This window comes from Cervus elaphus, chromosome 8 (genome assembly GCF_910594005.1).
Source record: "Cervus elaphus chromosome 8, mCerEla1.1, whole genome shotgun sequence".
In the NCBI taxonomy this organism is placed as follows: domain Eukaryota; kingdom Metazoa; phylum Chordata; class Mammalia; order Artiodactyla; family Cervidae; genus Cervus; species Cervus elaphus.
The window spans coordinates 30,585,926-30,603,401 of record NC_057822.1 but is presented as its reverse complement, the minus strand read 5'-3'; the positions used below and the strand labels follow the sequence as shown (position 1 = coordinate 30,603,401).

Genomic DNA, 17,476 nt, shown 5'->3' with positions numbered 1-17,476 from the left:
CCGCCGCCTCCTCAGTCTTTCCGTGCTCACTGTATCGCCCCCGGTCCTCATTCTGTCCGCATCCCACTCCGACCTCCCCTCGGTACCTCTCCATCTCCAGCCTGCTGCCAACTCCTGCATTACTTCTGAATCTGGTTTTTAAAAATCTGTGAGGATGGACGTTAGTTATAATAAGCACCAATCCCACAGACTCGTAAAACATCAGAGAGGGATTGCAAGTGAAATAATTTTAAATGTAAAGCATCCTTATTGTTGTTTAGTCGCTAAGCCGCGTCTAACTCTTTTGCAACCCCATGGACTGTAGCCCGCCAGGCCTCTCTGTCCCTGGGATTTCCCAGGCAAGAATGCTGGAGTCAGTTGCCATTTCCTTCTCCAGAGGATCTAACCAACCCAGAGATCACAGCCACCTGGGAAGCCCCGTTCTATTACTACCTCTATAGTAATCGAATATCAAATATTTTGCATTTATTGAAAGCTTACTCTGATGAAGCACTGATCTAAAGGCTTTATTTCTGTCTGTCTTAATCTTCACCACAAGCCCTGGAGTCGAAACGTTTTTATCTCCTTTACATAAGTTGAGAAAAGCAAAGCTTAAAGAAAGTGATTAGCCCCAAGGTCACCCAGCCCATAAGCGGTAGAATCAGAATTTGAACACAAGCTCTCTGCTCGCAGAGCTCTGGAGAATGTTTCTCTTGCTAGAAATCGATGGTTCTCAGTGACCCAGGTTAATAACGTATGATGATGAATTTTTAAAATAGTGTTTTCAGTATAGGCAGAAAGTGGTACTTGTCTCTGAGTGATCACTAGAGGTAGGTGTGTTCGGAGGAGTTGTTTATTCGTGCATCCATCTGTAATCTCAAGAACTAGGCCCTTTATTAGGCAACTGGTATACAGATAGGAGTTGGAGGAGGTGGTCTCTAGTGCCCTCGCTTCCCCAGAGGGAAATACTGACTAAAATGGTTTTAAACATATGCCACGCACCTCCTTTATTCCTTTCAGCTGCTGAAAACTTTCAGCTCTAATAAAGCAGATGTTTATGGCAGGTGGACTTGTAGCAAAATTCTAATACTTGCTTCAGTGTTTAAATGAGGGGGGTGGGCACTATGACGCTCCGTTTCTTTTTCCTGGTTTTCTTACTGCTGTCAGAAAAGAACTTGAGATACTACATAGACCATTCTCTGCTTTCAGAGAAGTTCCATACTGTGAAACCCTTTGTTGACATTTTTTGGAGAGCTGATTCCTGGCAGAGGACCTTTAGTCCTCTTTTTTTAGAGTTTTCTTTTTTAAAAGTAGCTTTATGGAAAAAAAAAGTAGCTTTATGAACTTATTTATATATTAAATAAGTGCAGCAGCATATTTGGGGACTCTAACTTTTTTAGAGATTCTTATGGTCAGAGCATTGAAACTATGGGATGTAAATTTTGTTGCCCTCAAAGGAATTTCTCCAAACATGTTATTTATAACCTGGAGCTCTCTTAATATTAGTGCATTGTGTTTAATTTTTTGTAAATTAGGGAAAAACTTAAATAGTCTTTCCTTTCCATAGTTTTGCCTTGCCTAAGATATAACCAAATTAGATATCATCTATAATGTCCCTGATAGGAGCTCATCCAGGTTTTTCAAAGAATTCTAGGGTCAGGAGATAGTTGTTTCAGAAAATAATTTCATTGATTACTTCTAGGTATCATTTTTTCCTCCCTTCAGTTTAGTTCAATCGCTCATTCGTGACTCTGGATGAGCTCCTATCAGGGACGTTATAGATGGTATCTAATTTGGTTACATCTCAGGCAAGGCAAAACTATGGAAAGGAAAGACTATTTAAGTCACTCTTTGTGACCCCATGGACTGCAACACACCAGGCCTCCCTGTCCATCACCAACTCCCAGAGCTTACTCAAACTCATGTTCATTGAGTCGGTGATGCCACCCAACCGTCTCATCCTCTGTCGTCCCTTTCTCCTCCCGCCTTCAATCTTTCCCAGCATCAGGGTCTTTTCCAGTGAGTCAGTTCTTCACATCAGGTGGCCAAAGTATTGGAGCTTCAGCTTCAGCATCAGTCCTTCCAATGAATATTCAGGACTGATCTCCTTTAGGATGGACTGGTTGGATCTCCTTGCAGTCCAAGGGACTCTCAAGAGTCTTCTCCAACACCACAGTTCAAAAGCATCATTCTTCAGTGCTCAGTTTTCTTTATAGTCCAACTCTCACATCCATACATGACTCCTGGAAAAACCATAGCTTTGACAAGACAGACCTTTGTTGGCAAAGTAATGTCTCTACTTTTTAATATGCTGTCTAGGTTGGTCATAATGGAGTCAAATCAGTTTCCGTGTAACGTCCATCTGTGAATCCCGTTATCTCTCTTGCAGAGCTGTTTTTCTGTAACACAGCTGTCAACTATATGAGGATAACAATCACGTTCCTCTAAACCTTCTTGTCTGGTTCAAATAGTCAGTTTTGTCCACCTGTTCCGTTTAACCACATATGCTCCAGATCCGTCTCTAACCTGCTTATTTCATATTCAGTTGTAATTAGTCTGATAAGATGTGATGATCAGAACTGCTCAGAGTTTGTCACATGTGGTCCAATCAGTACAAAGCATAGGTGAGACTGTCAGTCAATGTCAGAGAACGTTAACTCTGGAAAAGACTTTAGATCTCATTTAGTCCACTTAGTCGAACAACTGCTTCCACAGATTAGCAGTGAAGTTAAGTGACATGCCTGAAAATGTAGCTATGTGGTAAAAAAGATGGGACTGATTCCAGGTCTCCAGATTGCTAATCTAGTCTTTTTTTTTTTAAACCATTAAACCTGTCTTTTCCTTCCATGAATTGATTACAACATTGAAAATATTTTTTCATCATACCATTTAGGACCAAAAATACTTCAGAGGGTGGAATAGGGTAGGTATGGGGAATCAACTACTGTAGCCATGCCATACTGGTGATGTTTTATAATCCACCCTGAAATTGTGAGCTGCTGTTTGTTTAGGCCTCCTCCAGCCCAGTTCAGTTAAATTTTGGATGCCAAATGTAGGACTTTACATGTATCCATTTTACTTTCAGTTTATGTTTGCCCTATTTCCTTAGTTCCCAATATGCATTATTACTAGCCAACGACTAGAGTCTTCATTTGGTTTCCTCTCCCTAAAACTCTCCTTGTTCACAGGACTAACTCCTGCTCATTCTTTAGTTCACCCAAGGATCATATCTAGAAAGTCTTTCCGCTTCCTTACCTGTCCTCTGTCACTTCCACCAGTCTTGGGTAGATGCCCCTCCTATGAGCCCTCTTAGTGCCCACTGCATACCTCGGTCATGGAATATTGCACTGATGTCATTTATGTGTCTGTGTCCCCTACTAGAATAGATTTGGTGTCTTAGTCTTCATTTTAGATTCTCAGTTTACAAACTGATTCAAATGATTGGAGTATATCATTTTAGCATATATAGATTGTGACAGTCACCTATTGCCACAAAAATGCTTTATGACAAACTATACTCCAAATTGGTGGCTTGCAACAAAAGCATCTGTCCTCATGCCGTGGGTCTGCAGATCAGTTGAATTTTTTGATTTGGTGGATTTGGGGCTGAGCTGGGCTGGACTTAGCTGTTGCCAGCAGGTTGTTTTCAGATCTGCTCCCCATGGGTTTGCTCATGGTCAGGCTCAGGCCAGAGGAGCAGCACCTGCTTGGAGCATGCTCCTGTGCTGGCAGGTAAAATACTTTGTAGCTTTCAGAAATAGCAGGACTATTTAAAGTTTCTCCACAGTAAAAATTTATATGTTTTAGATCCATTCTCTACGTTGAACAACTCCCCTCCCTTTATCATGCATCCCCTGAATATCTAAGTGAAATAAGCAAAGGACACATCCTTTGTTTTCTTTTTTTAATGACCATTAATATTTTCTCACACACTCTCTGGGACTTCATTTCTAGGCAGCAGTGGTGCTGTGTATGGATGTGGGCTTTGCCATGAGTAACTCCTTTCCTGGTGAAGAATCCCCATTTGAACTAGCAAAGAAGGTGATGACCATGTTCGTGCAGCGACAGGTAAGATTCAGAATGGTCCTGAGCTTGTAACTCATGGTTTCACTGTCTGTGGCTGCAACTTAGTAATGCAAGATGCCCGTTTCTTTATGTTGTCCACCCTCAGTGTTTGGGGTATCCCAAGGAGTTATTCTTATACACGCTCACATGCAAGTCCAGCTGCCATTAGAGCCTGATGTTTTTTCTTTTCTCGTTTTGGCTCCTCCACTGGATATTGCAGCTTTTCCGAAACAAGAGGCAATGTAATGTTTAAACGTGTAACCGCTATAGCCAGATGACCTGGGTCTGAATGCTTGCTCTGCCATGTCACTTACTAACCTTGCTATCTTGAGTAAGTCTTTCAACTACTCTGTGCCTATTCCGTTTACCTTTTACTGGTTACAAACTACCCTCCCAAAACTTAATGTCTTAAATGACAGTTTAAGAAAGTCATCCTGTGTGGTTTTGTGAGATAGATGGGTGTCTGTGTTGGGTGGTTCTCTCTGAGGCCTCTTGTTCGGGCGCACTCAGTGATGGCTGGGGCTGAGTCATCTCGAGGTTCAGCAGGTCCCTTCATGTACATCCGAGATGGCTCGCTCCTGTGGGTGGAAGTGCTGCCTTCTGCTGGCTGTGTGCTCGGTGGAACTGTCCCCCAGAACCCTTACATGTGGCCTCTACATGTCGCTTGGGATGCTCAGTATAGCAGTTGGTTCTAAATATCCAAGACTGGGTATTCTAAGAGACCTGCTTATGTGACTTTTTATGACCTAGCTCTATAAGTCCCAGAAAGTCATTTCCCCTGCCTTCTGTTAGTCGGGTCACTTAGCTAGCTCACATTCAGTGGGGGAGAAGGGGCAGGAATTAGACTCCCCTGTTGTTTTCAAGCATAGCCTCTAAGTACAGAGAGAGAAGGAATGGATGGAGGCCACTTTGAAGACTCTACACGATGCTTCAGTGTCCTGTGTGTCAAATAGGGGAAAATAATAGTACCTCTAAGAATAAAATGCTTAGAACAGTACTTGGCGTATTGTAAACACTGTATATGTTTTTATTATCATTATTACTACAATTATTCATTTCTGCCCTTTCTACCTGGTCTGACTGCTGCTTTTGCTAAGTCCATGAAGCTCTGCTTCATCCACTGCTTCCCCGGATACCTCTGTGCTTCTTCTGGGTGTTGCCTTTTCCACATGGAACTAGTACCTCCCACCTGTCATCCAAGATTATTTTTTACAAATTCTGATAACCTGAAGTCCTAACCTAATGTCTTAAAGAAGACAAGAATGCTTCTAACCCCATTCTTGGTTATAGTAATTTGTGTTGGTGATATTTAAGTGGTGCTGTTGTGCCCCCGTGTAGTGTGTGTATAGTTTTTAAAGAGCAGCAGTGCTTTTGGTCTTTATTTTTGGCTCTGCCCCTTACATGGGAGCCGGAGTGAATCTGGAAGGCCAGGAGACAAAACCTGGTGTCACTCCCATGCTACATGGAATTTTCCTCCCCTCTCCAGACTGAGACTCTGTTGTCAAGTAAGAATACCTTGCCTGAAGATGCATACTTGTGCAGGATACAGCTAGAACTCTTGCTGGCCCTCCCCATGGGTGTGCTGGAAATATTTTAACCCCAGCAACTGGGACCTTCCCTCCATGTACAACCGGCGGTTGTAGCTGAACTTGTTAACAGACTGGAATTGTTGTCAGCAGAGAGAGATGAAGAATGACAGAATTCCATCCTTTACCGATGCAGCTTTTTTCTTACTAATGGCTTATGTTAATGAGTAGGTGGGAGCAGGACTGCCTTTTGTATCATACTATTTCTTGTTTTTTTAATTAATTATGAAATGCTTCGTGAAAGAAGCAAATACAAAGAATAATATAATGGAAAGCTGTTTTCCCATTGTCTAGAGCTATACAGCCCTAAAGTTTTACACTATTTGTTTGATTTCTTTTTTTTTTTCTTTCTTAAAAAAATCTTAAATTAACGCCTCCTGTGTGTCCCCTCCTAACACTTTTCTTTCCTCTTCCTCCCCTCTTTTCCTCAGAATTTTCAGTTATTACTGTGCATATTTTATGCTTTGGATTTAAGTGTATTTATAAATAATATTTAGTATTTTATGAAGCTCTCAAAAGTATATGTAATAGTATTATGCAGTACATATAATTCCACAAGTTACTTTTTCTCAACCTTATGTTTTTGAGATTTATTCGTGTTGGTAAACACTGAACAAATTCATTCTTTTTTTAACTAGGGTATAATATTCCATTGTATAAATATTTTGCAGTGTGTTTTTGCGTTCTTCAGTTGATTATTTTCAGTTTTGCCCTGTTATGAACAGTGCTGAAGTGAACTTAAACTTTCTTGTCCCTTATCTTCTTGCGTACATGTGTAAGGGCTTCTCTATAGTATATATACCTACAGGTGAAATTGCTGGGACATAGAATATGAACCAGTAATTTTCTTTTAATCTCTGGAAAATTTCAACCAGGGATAGTCATTCCAGAAAGACAGACTAAAATCTTTTCAAGTCATCTGTAATTAGTTTTCACTGAGAATGAGAGTCTGATTTGGGTGGAAGCACATCAAAGAAACTCATCGAAAGCATTTAGTGCCCACCCATTCCTCCACCACAAAGTGTGTTGAAAGGGCGGGACCTTTAGTCAATGAGGAAGTCCGCTTAGAACCTAGGAATTGTCATTGCCCATCAATCCCAGGGGCCAGTTAGCCCAGTATCCTGTTGTTGCCAATGGCCCCAGGGGCCTCCCAAGGGGAAATACGGTTGTCTTGCTCCCGGAAGGTTAACTGTCTGTGGCTTCCAGGTGGTACTGTATGATTTGCAGCCTTCTCACGTACTCCTCTAGGTGTTTGCTGAGAGCAAAGATGAAGTTGCCGTAGTCCTTTTTGGTACCGATGGCACCGAGAATGCCCTTGCTGGTAAGGATCAGTATCAGAACATCACAGTGCACAGACACCTGATGCTCCCGGATTTTGACTTGCTGGAGGACATTGAAAGCAAAATCCAACCAGGTTCTCAACAAGCTGACTGTATCCTTTTCTCAGCCAGAGAAGACTCTGAAGAAATTTCCTTTAATCTGGGGAATTGTCATCTAGTTCAGTGAGGGTCTTTAAGAGTCCTTGCTCTGAGTATATGGACATTTTTGGCACTGAGGACATCATGGATGTGATGCGCATTAGGACTTAATGTGAAATTAGTTACACATTACTTGGTTGGGTGCCTGGACTCCAAGCCCTCCAGTCTCTGCCCTAGTGACATTGAGAGGATGAGAAGTACCAGAAGGGTGTGTGTGTGTTGGCTGTGTGCAGAAGGCGTGGTGGTGGCCATAGTTAGATGTGTTTGGACACAGTGCTGTACAGAGAGTCCAGCTTTAGCGTTCTCCTAGCCTTCCTGCATAGAGGATGTTTGTATGCCAAAAATCAGACTGATGCCCCAACCGTGAGACTTAACAATTTCTTCCACAGGTGCCCTGGTTTTAAGGTGTCCTGTTCCTCTTATTTTTTCAAACAGTGATGCCATCTCTGGTCACTGGGAGGTGCTGCTGTGCTGGGAGTGACTTACCGATGCTACATTATGGCTCACTTCATGTGTAAGAATGGGCTGCACTCACAGAAGATGAGTTCTAGACCCAGTAAAATGGCATCACAGTTTTTCATTAAATGAGTGGAATATGTGAGATTACCTTTCGGCTTACTTCATTTTTCCTGGTTATATGTTTTAGGGAGTCTACTTTGATTTTTAATATATATATATATGGATATATGTTAGTGAAAGAAACTTGGAAGAAGGGCACTTGGGCAAGTACTCTTAAATCATCACACAGTCAGCCCAGCGTCCACAGGTTCCAGCACTGGATCTCACTGGGGAAAAGTTGCATTTTGGGGGGGTAAAGGGACTGTTTGGTGTGATCTTCTGCCCTTAACAAGCTGAGTCCTGGATGCCCTCATCGTCTGCATGGATTTGATTCAAGAAGAAACTGTGTAAGTATCGCAGCTGAAGAGAGTTGGAAATGAACCTCTCAGTGTGGAATCAGACTGTTTGGAAAATGAACCCTTCACGGTTGTGGTTGTAGTACCCTGCAAACCCAGGGATTGAACCCAGGTCTCCCGCACTGCAGGGGGACTCTTTACCGTCTGAGCCACCAGGGAAGCCGGGAGAGCTCCTTGTTTATATTCTACCTTCTGAAGGCTGGAAGGGGATCCTTTTTTATCATAGTGACTGCACCTTTAACCGAGGTGGTTAAAGTTTGGAAATCAGAGACCTGATATTTCCATAATGCTCAGAAATTTTGCCTAAGACGTTTAAAGTGTGAGTCACAACTGGGTTGATTATGTGTTTAGTAAGAACTTAGCGTCAACAGCACATGGACTTCTAGAGCGTAATCACATTAACTGGAGCTAATTGATTCCTTACCCTTTTTCTGCTCAGTGACCAAGTACATTTGAATTTGTAGGAAAAAGATTTAGAAGAATGATTTGTTAATGTGCTGACTCTGTCTTCTAGAGGAAAGAAGTTTGAGAAGAGGCATATTGAAGTGTTCACTGACCTCAGCAGCCCGTTCAGCAGAGATCAGCTGGATATTATAATTCATAACCTGAAGAAATCTGGCATCTCCCTGCAGTTCTTGTAAGACCATACGAATAATCATTGTGGACAGCTCTTGTGTTCTCGTGATGCGGTGATAGGACCCCTTCACAGAGCGCCTGGTTTGCAGGAGTCCTCTCTGCTCTTGAGTCAGAATCTGCCACATCAGTAACTTCAGCCAGCACTCACTGGCTGTTCCGGTAACTCTTCTGAGTTTTGATGATAAAGGGATGAAAGTCACAGTGAAACATGGGAATTTGGCTCTATAGCAGATGTTTGCTTGTGCTGTTCTTAGACTCAAAGAACTGAGGAATTAGAGAAATCTATTAAGATCATCCAGTTCATCCCCTGCCTGCATAGAAGACTTTACCCAATAGTTACCGGATTGGTAGTGTCTTCTCTTAAACGTCCTAGAGAACTGTGTCTTAAAGACAGTAGATATTTTTAGGATAGAGAGGAATGTCAACTTGGAAACCATTTTAAACACATATGCTTATTTTTAACTCTTTTTCAGATCTAAAGGATACATACACATTTGTAAAATGTAATTTGCTGTGTGTATTTACAGATGAGGTAACAAACTTAGGGGGAAAATATATTTCACAATTTGCTAGAGGGAGAGTCCCTCCTCTCTCACTAACTTGAATTTCCCCTCCAGGTACTTACTTTATGTCACTTACAGAAAGTTTTTTTCACTATATTAACCTTCCTGCTCCATCTAAAACCTGTTTTTCCTTGCCCTATTTTTTGGTAAAAAGAGTGATAGTATAGAATGTTGAATTATTAGTCTTCTGGGGACACTCATTTTTCAGGTTGAGAGCTCTACCAGGAAGCCTCCAGCTCTGAGTGGTAAGCCCATGGCTTCTTTAAAATGTCTGCCATGGGGAATTAAAAACGTCTGTTGCATGTATGTACTTCTTAAGACTGCTGAGGGGCATCTCCTTTCTGTGGAAAAATAGTTCAGAATAAGCCATCAAGCTGATACTTGTTAAGATGGTACTTCAGAGAAATTAAGTGCTTTTTAAGTGATTCTTCTTACTGAGTCGGGGTTTTCTCAGCACTTCAAAAGCCCAGCGTGGTTTCTGTTCCCTGCTCATAATCTCAGATGTCTTTGCATCCTTCACACATCCTGTACTTCTGTCGGTTTCACTGGAAAGGGCTACTTTTCCTTTTGTGTGAGCAACACTGTAAAGCGAGCTGAGACAGAACAGCCTTTTCTTCCACTGCCTTGGTATTTGACTGGTTGTTTATAAAATGCTGATTGGATTGTTTAACTCTCTCTCCCTTTGCTGCAGACCTGTAGCTTCCAAAGTAGAGTTTTGAGTTTTCTTGTTTGGTGTCTCCCATGTATGATTGATTCTTCTAGTTGGACCAGACCTTCCTGACCCTTTATTTTCATCATCCCTTCTTCCTGGTTGATGCCCTGGAAGCAGCAATAGTCTCATGCAAACACGTTGTGCCATATCCTGCTCCCTGGAAGCTCTTTTTTCATGTAATGCAGGACATCACATTTGTCATGCAAACAACATGTAGAAAAAAATGTCAATGGGAAGCTCTGTTTTAATGATGGCAGATAAAATGATAAAGGAATCACCTTAAAAATCCACATGGGGTGACTAACAGATAATGTTGAGTAAACTGAAGAAGCTGTTTGGGTTTCCAGGGACAAAGTAGGGTGACATACTACAGTGGCAAGAACCTTGCTCTTTCAGTCAGATGACCAGGTCTTTGCTCCATCACTTACTAGCTATGCAGCTTTGGCTAAATTATTTTATCTCTGTATATTTCATTTCTTTTCAAAAGATGAAGATAGAAATCTCTGTCTACCTATAATATAAAGATGAAATAAGATTGTTTATATGAAAGCATTTATAAAGTGTCATATAGATTATTATCATAAAATGTGTTTCGTTGGTTTACTTTTCAATTTGTATATTGACTATTGACTATTCCCATGACTGTTGATCCCAATCTAGTTTTAGTCTCATTTCAGTCAAACAACTGGAGTGAAGCAAGAACAAAATTGGTTTTACTTATTTCTAGCAATTAAATGATTTCTGTATAAGAATTTTATATCTAAAATAATGATGATAATATTTGCGTTATAAGTATTTTAACACTTTATCTTACTGATCTTTCTAATAACCTTGAGAAATCATTAATGAGCATTTGTTTGTTATTTTTGTCTGCCTAGAATGTCACCCAGCTTTTTTCTAGGAAGCATTTCTTCCTACTCTTTAACCTTATGGCTTGAATGAAAGCTGACCTCTTCTAGATCTGGCCCCCAGGTTACCACTGATTCCTGCTTTTGATTTTGTTTTTTTTTATTTGGAGAGTAGAGGGTTAAACCATCAATCCCTCTTTGGTAGTGGAATTGGGCTTTATGAGCTTGAGGGTGTTCAGAAGCAATGTGGAGGAGAGAGCAGGGCCAGCATAAAGGCAAATGAAGACGAAATACGGAGATAGAGTTGAAGGGTCACAGAATCCTTGTGGTGTTTGAGACTTTGGATCTAGTCATCCTAAGGCCATGTGCAACCTTGCCCTTTCAATTATTTTGTTATGTAAGCCAATAAATTTCCCCCATAAAATCCAAACCAAAGAGGCTTCAGTTACTTGAAACTGGTAAGAGTACTGGCTAAGGTAGCTGAGTGCTGTCTGACAGCTGAGAAATGTAAAGCTCAGAGAAGTTGACTGACATGCCCATTTTCTCATAGCTAGTGAGTGGCAGTCACAGAATTGGAACCCAGTTTATTATTTGGCTGCAGAACTTGTCTTCTTAACTACTGCTGATCTTTTCTTGATAGTTTGCCTTTCCCAATTGGCAAGCAAGGTGGAACTGGGGACAGAGGAGACGGCAGCTTGCTCTCAGACCACCACGGGCCTTCCTTTCCTCCAAAAGGAATCACTGAGCAGCAAAAAGAAGGTATTCAGATGGTGAAAAAGGTGATGATGTCTTTAGAAGGTGAAGATGGGCTGGAGGAAATTTATTCCTTTAGGTAAGAAGTGAAAACATTTGTCTACAAATTTCAGTTGTAAGCATATTCCTTTCTGCTTTGATCAGAGAGCTCTCTAATGCTTTTCCTTTTCTGAGCCATTCTTGAATTAGCAGTTATACTAACACTTTAATAAATACTCTGGTTTTTACTAAAGAAATGGTATACCAGCCTCTAATCCCTTTCTTTGAAGTTTGCATGGTTGGCACAAGGTTTCTCTTTTATTTCCAGGACTGTCAGGAGAGGTTGGAAATATATAGATACAATGAAAGATTTAACAAGTCAAACGATAAAAGATGAGGTGGTAGATTTCTTCTTTATGCCAAGCTTGGGGTACATATCTCAGGCCCTTCCTTGTCATACACCTAAAAAATATTCTTAATTATAAACATGGTATCAGATCTGAGATAATACTCAGTGTCCTCTTGTCCTCTGATTTAGGTTTTGGAGGCAGTATACTAGACTAGAGTAATGTTTTGCCATTTATTTCTTTAGTTTTACCTTTTTGACTGTGCTGTGCAGTGTGCATCCCGACCAGGGCTCGAAGCCGTGCCCCCCGCCGTGGAAGTGCAGTGTCTTAACCACTAGACTGCCAGAGAAGTCCGTATATATAATAGAGTGATTTTTTTTTTTTCAAAGCTTTAGTCACAAAATAGTTTGGTCAGGCAAAAGCAAAACAAAACCCCCAAATTTATCACGTACTTATTCCATATGGGCTTTGTAAAGGCAAGAAATGTGAAATCCCTGAAGTACCATATAACAATAAAGCAAGCTGCTTTTTTCAGCTATCCAGAGATAGTGGGAGAGATGATCTTCTTTGTGTCGTTCTTGGTTGGAATTGGATATACACTTAGTTTGAGCAAGAACCTGAGAGGTGCCCCTGGCATCTAGAATAGTGTATATTTTAGGGGCTTGATTTGGTAAAGGTGGTGGCGGCATACTCTACCACACAGTATGGCTTTTTTAGAGTTTCAAATTTTCAGGAATAATACTACTTAATGTTAAAGAATTCATTCTAGTTTATCAATAAATACACAAAGCACGAGCATTTTAAATAAAATTCTTAATTGTTGAAGTAGAGGTTCAACAATTAAGATTTTTTTGAGTAGCGATAGTGTATATCTGCTCTAATTTTTCTTCTCAATCACAATTTTTACATATTTCTAATGAGCTATGGTTGATAAGTGATCAGCCTGCTTTTCTAAGTATAGATACTCTTGGAAAATTGCAGGTAGATGGGGATTTTGGAAATTAAACTGTAATTTCCCAAGGGGTTGGTGAAAGAATCAAAGAGGAATCCTATAAAGTGATATTTCTTTGTCTTAGTATGTGTTCTAATTGTAATATATTTGAATGTGTGTTTCTAAATTATTATTCTCTCAAATTTGAACATGGCTTGCTTTAATATGGGAATACATGCCTAAAGTGAACACATTCACCATGATATTAAAAAGAATTATCAGCCAATAAAATTATTTTTAAAAAAGCTTACAGCAAGGAGGGAAATTACTACGTGTTATACTCACCTTTTTTTAAATGTTTATTTATTTATTTGGCTGCCCTGGGTCTTAAATGCTGCATGCAGGGTCTTTAGTTGTGACACATGGGACGTAGTTTCCCGACCAGGGTTGGAACCCAGGCCGTCTGCATTGGGTGTGCAGAGTCTTAACCACTGGACCACCAGACAAGTCCCTCTTACCATTTTTGAAGCTATGTTGATTTCAGGTATGCCATAAAGGTATGGATCAGAACTTGGCCATCTGATGTAGTAGCCATTATCCACAGGTGGCTACTTAAATGGAATTTCAGTAAAATTAAATAAAATTAAAACTCTAGTCCCTCAGTCATACTCTTCACAGTTCAAGTGCTCAGTAGCCTATTGTACAGGCACAGCTGGAAATATAGCAATTCCCTCATTGCATAAAGTTCTACAGGACCGCCCTGGGCTAGGTTTATTCTCATCTAGAAGACATTAGAGGGAGATAACGTGACTTCTAATATGGGGAAGTTCATATCTGCTGCAGAACTTATCCAGTTGTTCTCAGATGTTACCTATAAGATGCTGGTCTTTAGAACTTCGCCTGGAACAGAATCCAAACCTCTCGATTATTTTAGGCATGACTCATAGTACAACTAGCAATGTCCTGTGGGACAGGTGAAACCTGATTTCAGACCCACTCATACTTCAACGAATACAAAGCCAAGGTGTACCATAAGCTTTGGAGCAGAGTATCAGGTAGAATATCTACTATTCATTGTAAATTGTTCCTGAAAATTGGAGTCTCTTGAGGCCTATTTGTCCATAATTCTGTCCAATAATGCCAGATAATCCTTAGTGAATTCCATAAGTTCCACCTCTTTCCTGTATTTTTCTTTGTTATATTTGATTAGGAACCAAATGAAGGTAGAATTGATCTTCTCTAATGTTCAAAGGAACTAGCTCTGTACGTTGTGTTTGCTACTTGCCAGTTCCCCTTCCCTGCCGACTGAGAAACCTAGAGTTATTATATCTGCTTTATTTTAAGACAGTATGGACTGCTAAGTTCCTTTAACTCCTGAAAGATCATTTTTTAACTCTCTCCACAATGTGCATATACTCATCATGTCTTTTATTTAAGAGAATGGAAACGAACTAAAGAATTGCAGAGTTCAATGACATTGAACAGTGACATTATAGGGTGGAGCCCACCCTTTGATATCCTAGAGCAGGGCTTTTTATCCTGAGGTCTGTGATTTTAAGGGAGTTGTGCAAATGCATTTATGAATGTGCTTGTATCATATCCTCACAGTGTCCTTGATCCTGAAAAAAAAAAATGTGACAAACACCTGGCTGAGTTGAGAGAAAAGATTGAATGAGGGAAGATAGAGATGCACCTTTTCACCTGTTGGTGAAATTCAGCTGGAATTCAGCTCCTTCCTCAGCCAACTCATTTGTACTCTGGCGCTCCCCCAGCTGAGAGTTGCCACAAGTTTTGCTTGTCATCGCCTGCTGTTCCTCTCTTTATGATCAACAGCATCTCACTTCTCAGTCTAGAAAACTAAATGCAACACCCAGCAAAGGTTAACATTTTAAAATTGCTGCTTTCATAAGAAATACACTTTTCTTTGTCAAGTGAGAGTCTGAGACAGCTGTGTGTCTTCAAGAAAACTGAGAGGCGTTCCATGCCCTGGCCCTGTCAGCTGACCGTTGGCTCCAATTTATCTATAAAGATTGTGGCTTATAAATCGGTAAGTGGTAGGTACACATTTTTTAAAGAAATGTTACCAGGCAGACAAATGTGCTTATATAAGAAACTGGCAATTCATGTATGGGTTATTCAAAACCATAATTACTGCTTCTCTAACTGCTCTCCCTGTTTATTTCATCTCTATTTAGCTTTTATGTAAAAGGCATCCTAGGAGAGGAAGTTTTAAGAATTGTCTGTAATAGAAGTTAGTTCCCTCCTCTTTCTCTTTCTTTCTCTCCATTGACAATTGATTGTTAATCACAAGTTTCAAGTCTTTCCCTCTCCTTTTCTTTTTTAAAAGAAAGAAAATGAAATGCATTAAGTTGCATTGTTGTAGTATTGTAGCAGAAATACAGATACACACCAGAGTTAAGTTCAGAGTTTTTATTTTTTTTATTTTTTTTTTAAGTTCAGAGTTTTTAAAGCTCAGTCACATCTAATTAAATTATTAATGACCTGGTAGTAACAGCATCTAAAAAATATGAACACATTTTGACCTGTTATTGTGAAATGGCTTTTTGTAGCATATGTGCATAATAGCACACTCTCAAAAATGAGTTGTTTTTGGTAATGACTTGATGACATTCCAGTTTGAATGTCAGTCTCTGATCCATGCCTCCACTTGACCCTCCTTGCCTTTTTTCTTTAAATGCACAAAATAAATATATAAACACACTTAAATATATAAAATGTACAAAAGCATGTTTTTTTATAAAGTGTTTTTTTTTTCTTTTAATATTCAAGGACTTAATTCCAAAACATACTACATGAATGAACACCATGGAGGTGCTTCAAGGCCTAGAATAGTGTCCCTGAGAATGAGAATAAGTCCCTTACCTTTTTTTTTCTTTTGGTAGTTTCTTTTTCATATTTTCTTATTGATTTCTGACTACTGATAGACTGCTTTCCCCTCTTTTCTCTATCGAAAAAGTATGGTAACAAAATGTAGGGTTTTCTATTATTAGGCAGTCTGTGGGTTTTGTGTAGAAAGTGTTCGAGTATCTATGAATATTAATATTTGTGGATTACCCTTGGGGAAAATAAAATGTAGAAAGGATTATAAAATAAACTAAAATTTCCACAGTAAGCCAGAGACAACAAACCAGTGTAGCTGGAGTGATTGTTTTGGATATTTTTCTGTAAAGCAGAGAGTATATATTAGTTTTTCCTCTTTCATCAATCTGAACCCTGACGTTCCTTGTTTTCCCTTTATTTTTCTTTTGGAAATCAGATTCTACAGGAGAAAGTTAAAAAGTGTTGGACAGTTGTGGATGCAAGAACTCTGAAAAAAGAAGATATACAAAAAGAAACAGTCTATTGCTTGAATGATGATGATGAAACTGAAGTTTCAAAAGAGGATACTATTCAAGGTATTAGGCCAGTGAGAGTTTCACTGTTTCCTGGAAGATTTTCTTCAAGATGATACGAGGCAGGCTAGGTTTTTGTATTGTTATTTGTCTAGAGACGCATCTGTGTGAGGGAATCATGGGATGCTGGGTTCTGTAACTCATCTGCTGAGGCTTGGGTAGGGCTGTTCTGAAACAGGAGTATGCTCATGCATTCGGTCTCTCTGGTTTTTATTTATTTTTAATTGTTGATGATTGCTTTACAGTACTGGTTTGATTTCTATCATATATCAACGTGAATTAACCATAGGTGTACATGTGTCCCCTCCCTCTTGAGTCTCTCTCCCCTCCCACCCATTCCCACCCCTCTGGGTTATCACAGAGCCCCAGTTTGAGTTCCCTGACTTGTATAGCAAGTTCCCGTTGGCTGTCTGTTTACATGTCTTAGTGTATATGCTCCCATGCTCCTCTCTCCATTCAGCTCACCCTCTCCCTCTTCTCAAGTGACAGGACTTAATACTTGGCTTTGTTTTGAAGTCTGACGCTTGCTAGCTAGGGAAATACTTATATTAACATGGGTGAAACAACTTCTTTTGTGAATCTTTGACTTCCATGGTGATCATTTTTCTGAATGCCAGTTTCAGGTCTCATAATGTGCCAGATTAGCTCCCTTAAGGTAATTTAGAGGATAAGAAAAATTATTTATATTTGTCATGTTGCTTTATATTCATTGGGATCTTTAGAGTTGTACTTCATATATTTATATCCATTGGCTCTGTAGAGTGTATTTAGAGCATGTCTTTATCCAGAGGGATTAGAAACCAGCTGAATGTTCAAGAGCTAAAATGATAAGATACCAAATGATGGTTAACATAGAAGCCAGAGTCTTTATATAATAAATTTATCACCAGACTACTATATGGTAAATAGTCTCAGTATAATTTTAATTTGCAAGCCTTGAAAAAATTCATTTTATTTGTGTGGCATTGTGTCACAGTATTTGTGTATATTTGTATGTTTTGCAGGGTTTCAGGGGGGTAGGAGAATGATTAAAAGTGATAGTTGTTATGCCTCCTTTCTTTCTTCTCATGGGTTATATTTAGAATGTAATTACCATCCCATAATCTCTACTAACTCTTTAATTCAGCTCATCGGTAGAGTGGGGTTAAGAACAGAAGTTTTGGAGTCAGACTGGTTAGAATCTTGGCTCCACTACTTGCTAGTCATTTAATCCTAGTATAATGACTGTCTCATAGTAGGAGGATTAACATGATTAAGGGCATAAGACCAGAA

The 17,476-nt window shown here is 39.7% G+C and overlaps 1 protein-coding gene across 2 annotated transcripts in view; it reads left to right on the top strand.

Moving 5' to 3' along the window:
• Positions 1 to 17,476, top strand: part of XRCC5 (X-ray repair cross complementing 5) — an 80,663-nt gene that overhangs the window by 373 nt on the left and 62,814 nt on the right. For both annotated transcript variants that reach the window (XM_043910112.1, XM_043910110.1), the window contains exons 2-8: positions 3,934 to 4,047; positions 6,879 to 7,062; positions 7,965 to 8,013; positions 8,537 to 8,659; positions 11,422 to 11,613; positions 14,724 to 14,838; positions 16,069 to 16,207. In XM_043910112.1, the coding sequence (XP_043766047.1) occupies positions 3,934 to 4,047; positions 6,879 to 7,062; positions 7,965 to 8,013; positions 8,537 to 8,659; positions 11,422 to 11,613; positions 14,724 to 14,838; positions 16,069 to 16,207 (916 nt within the window). The remainder of the gene's footprint in view (positions 1 to 3,933; positions 4,048 to 6,878; positions 7,063 to 7,964; positions 8,014 to 8,536; positions 8,660 to 11,421; positions 11,614 to 14,723; positions 14,839 to 16,068; positions 16,208 to 17,476) is intronic.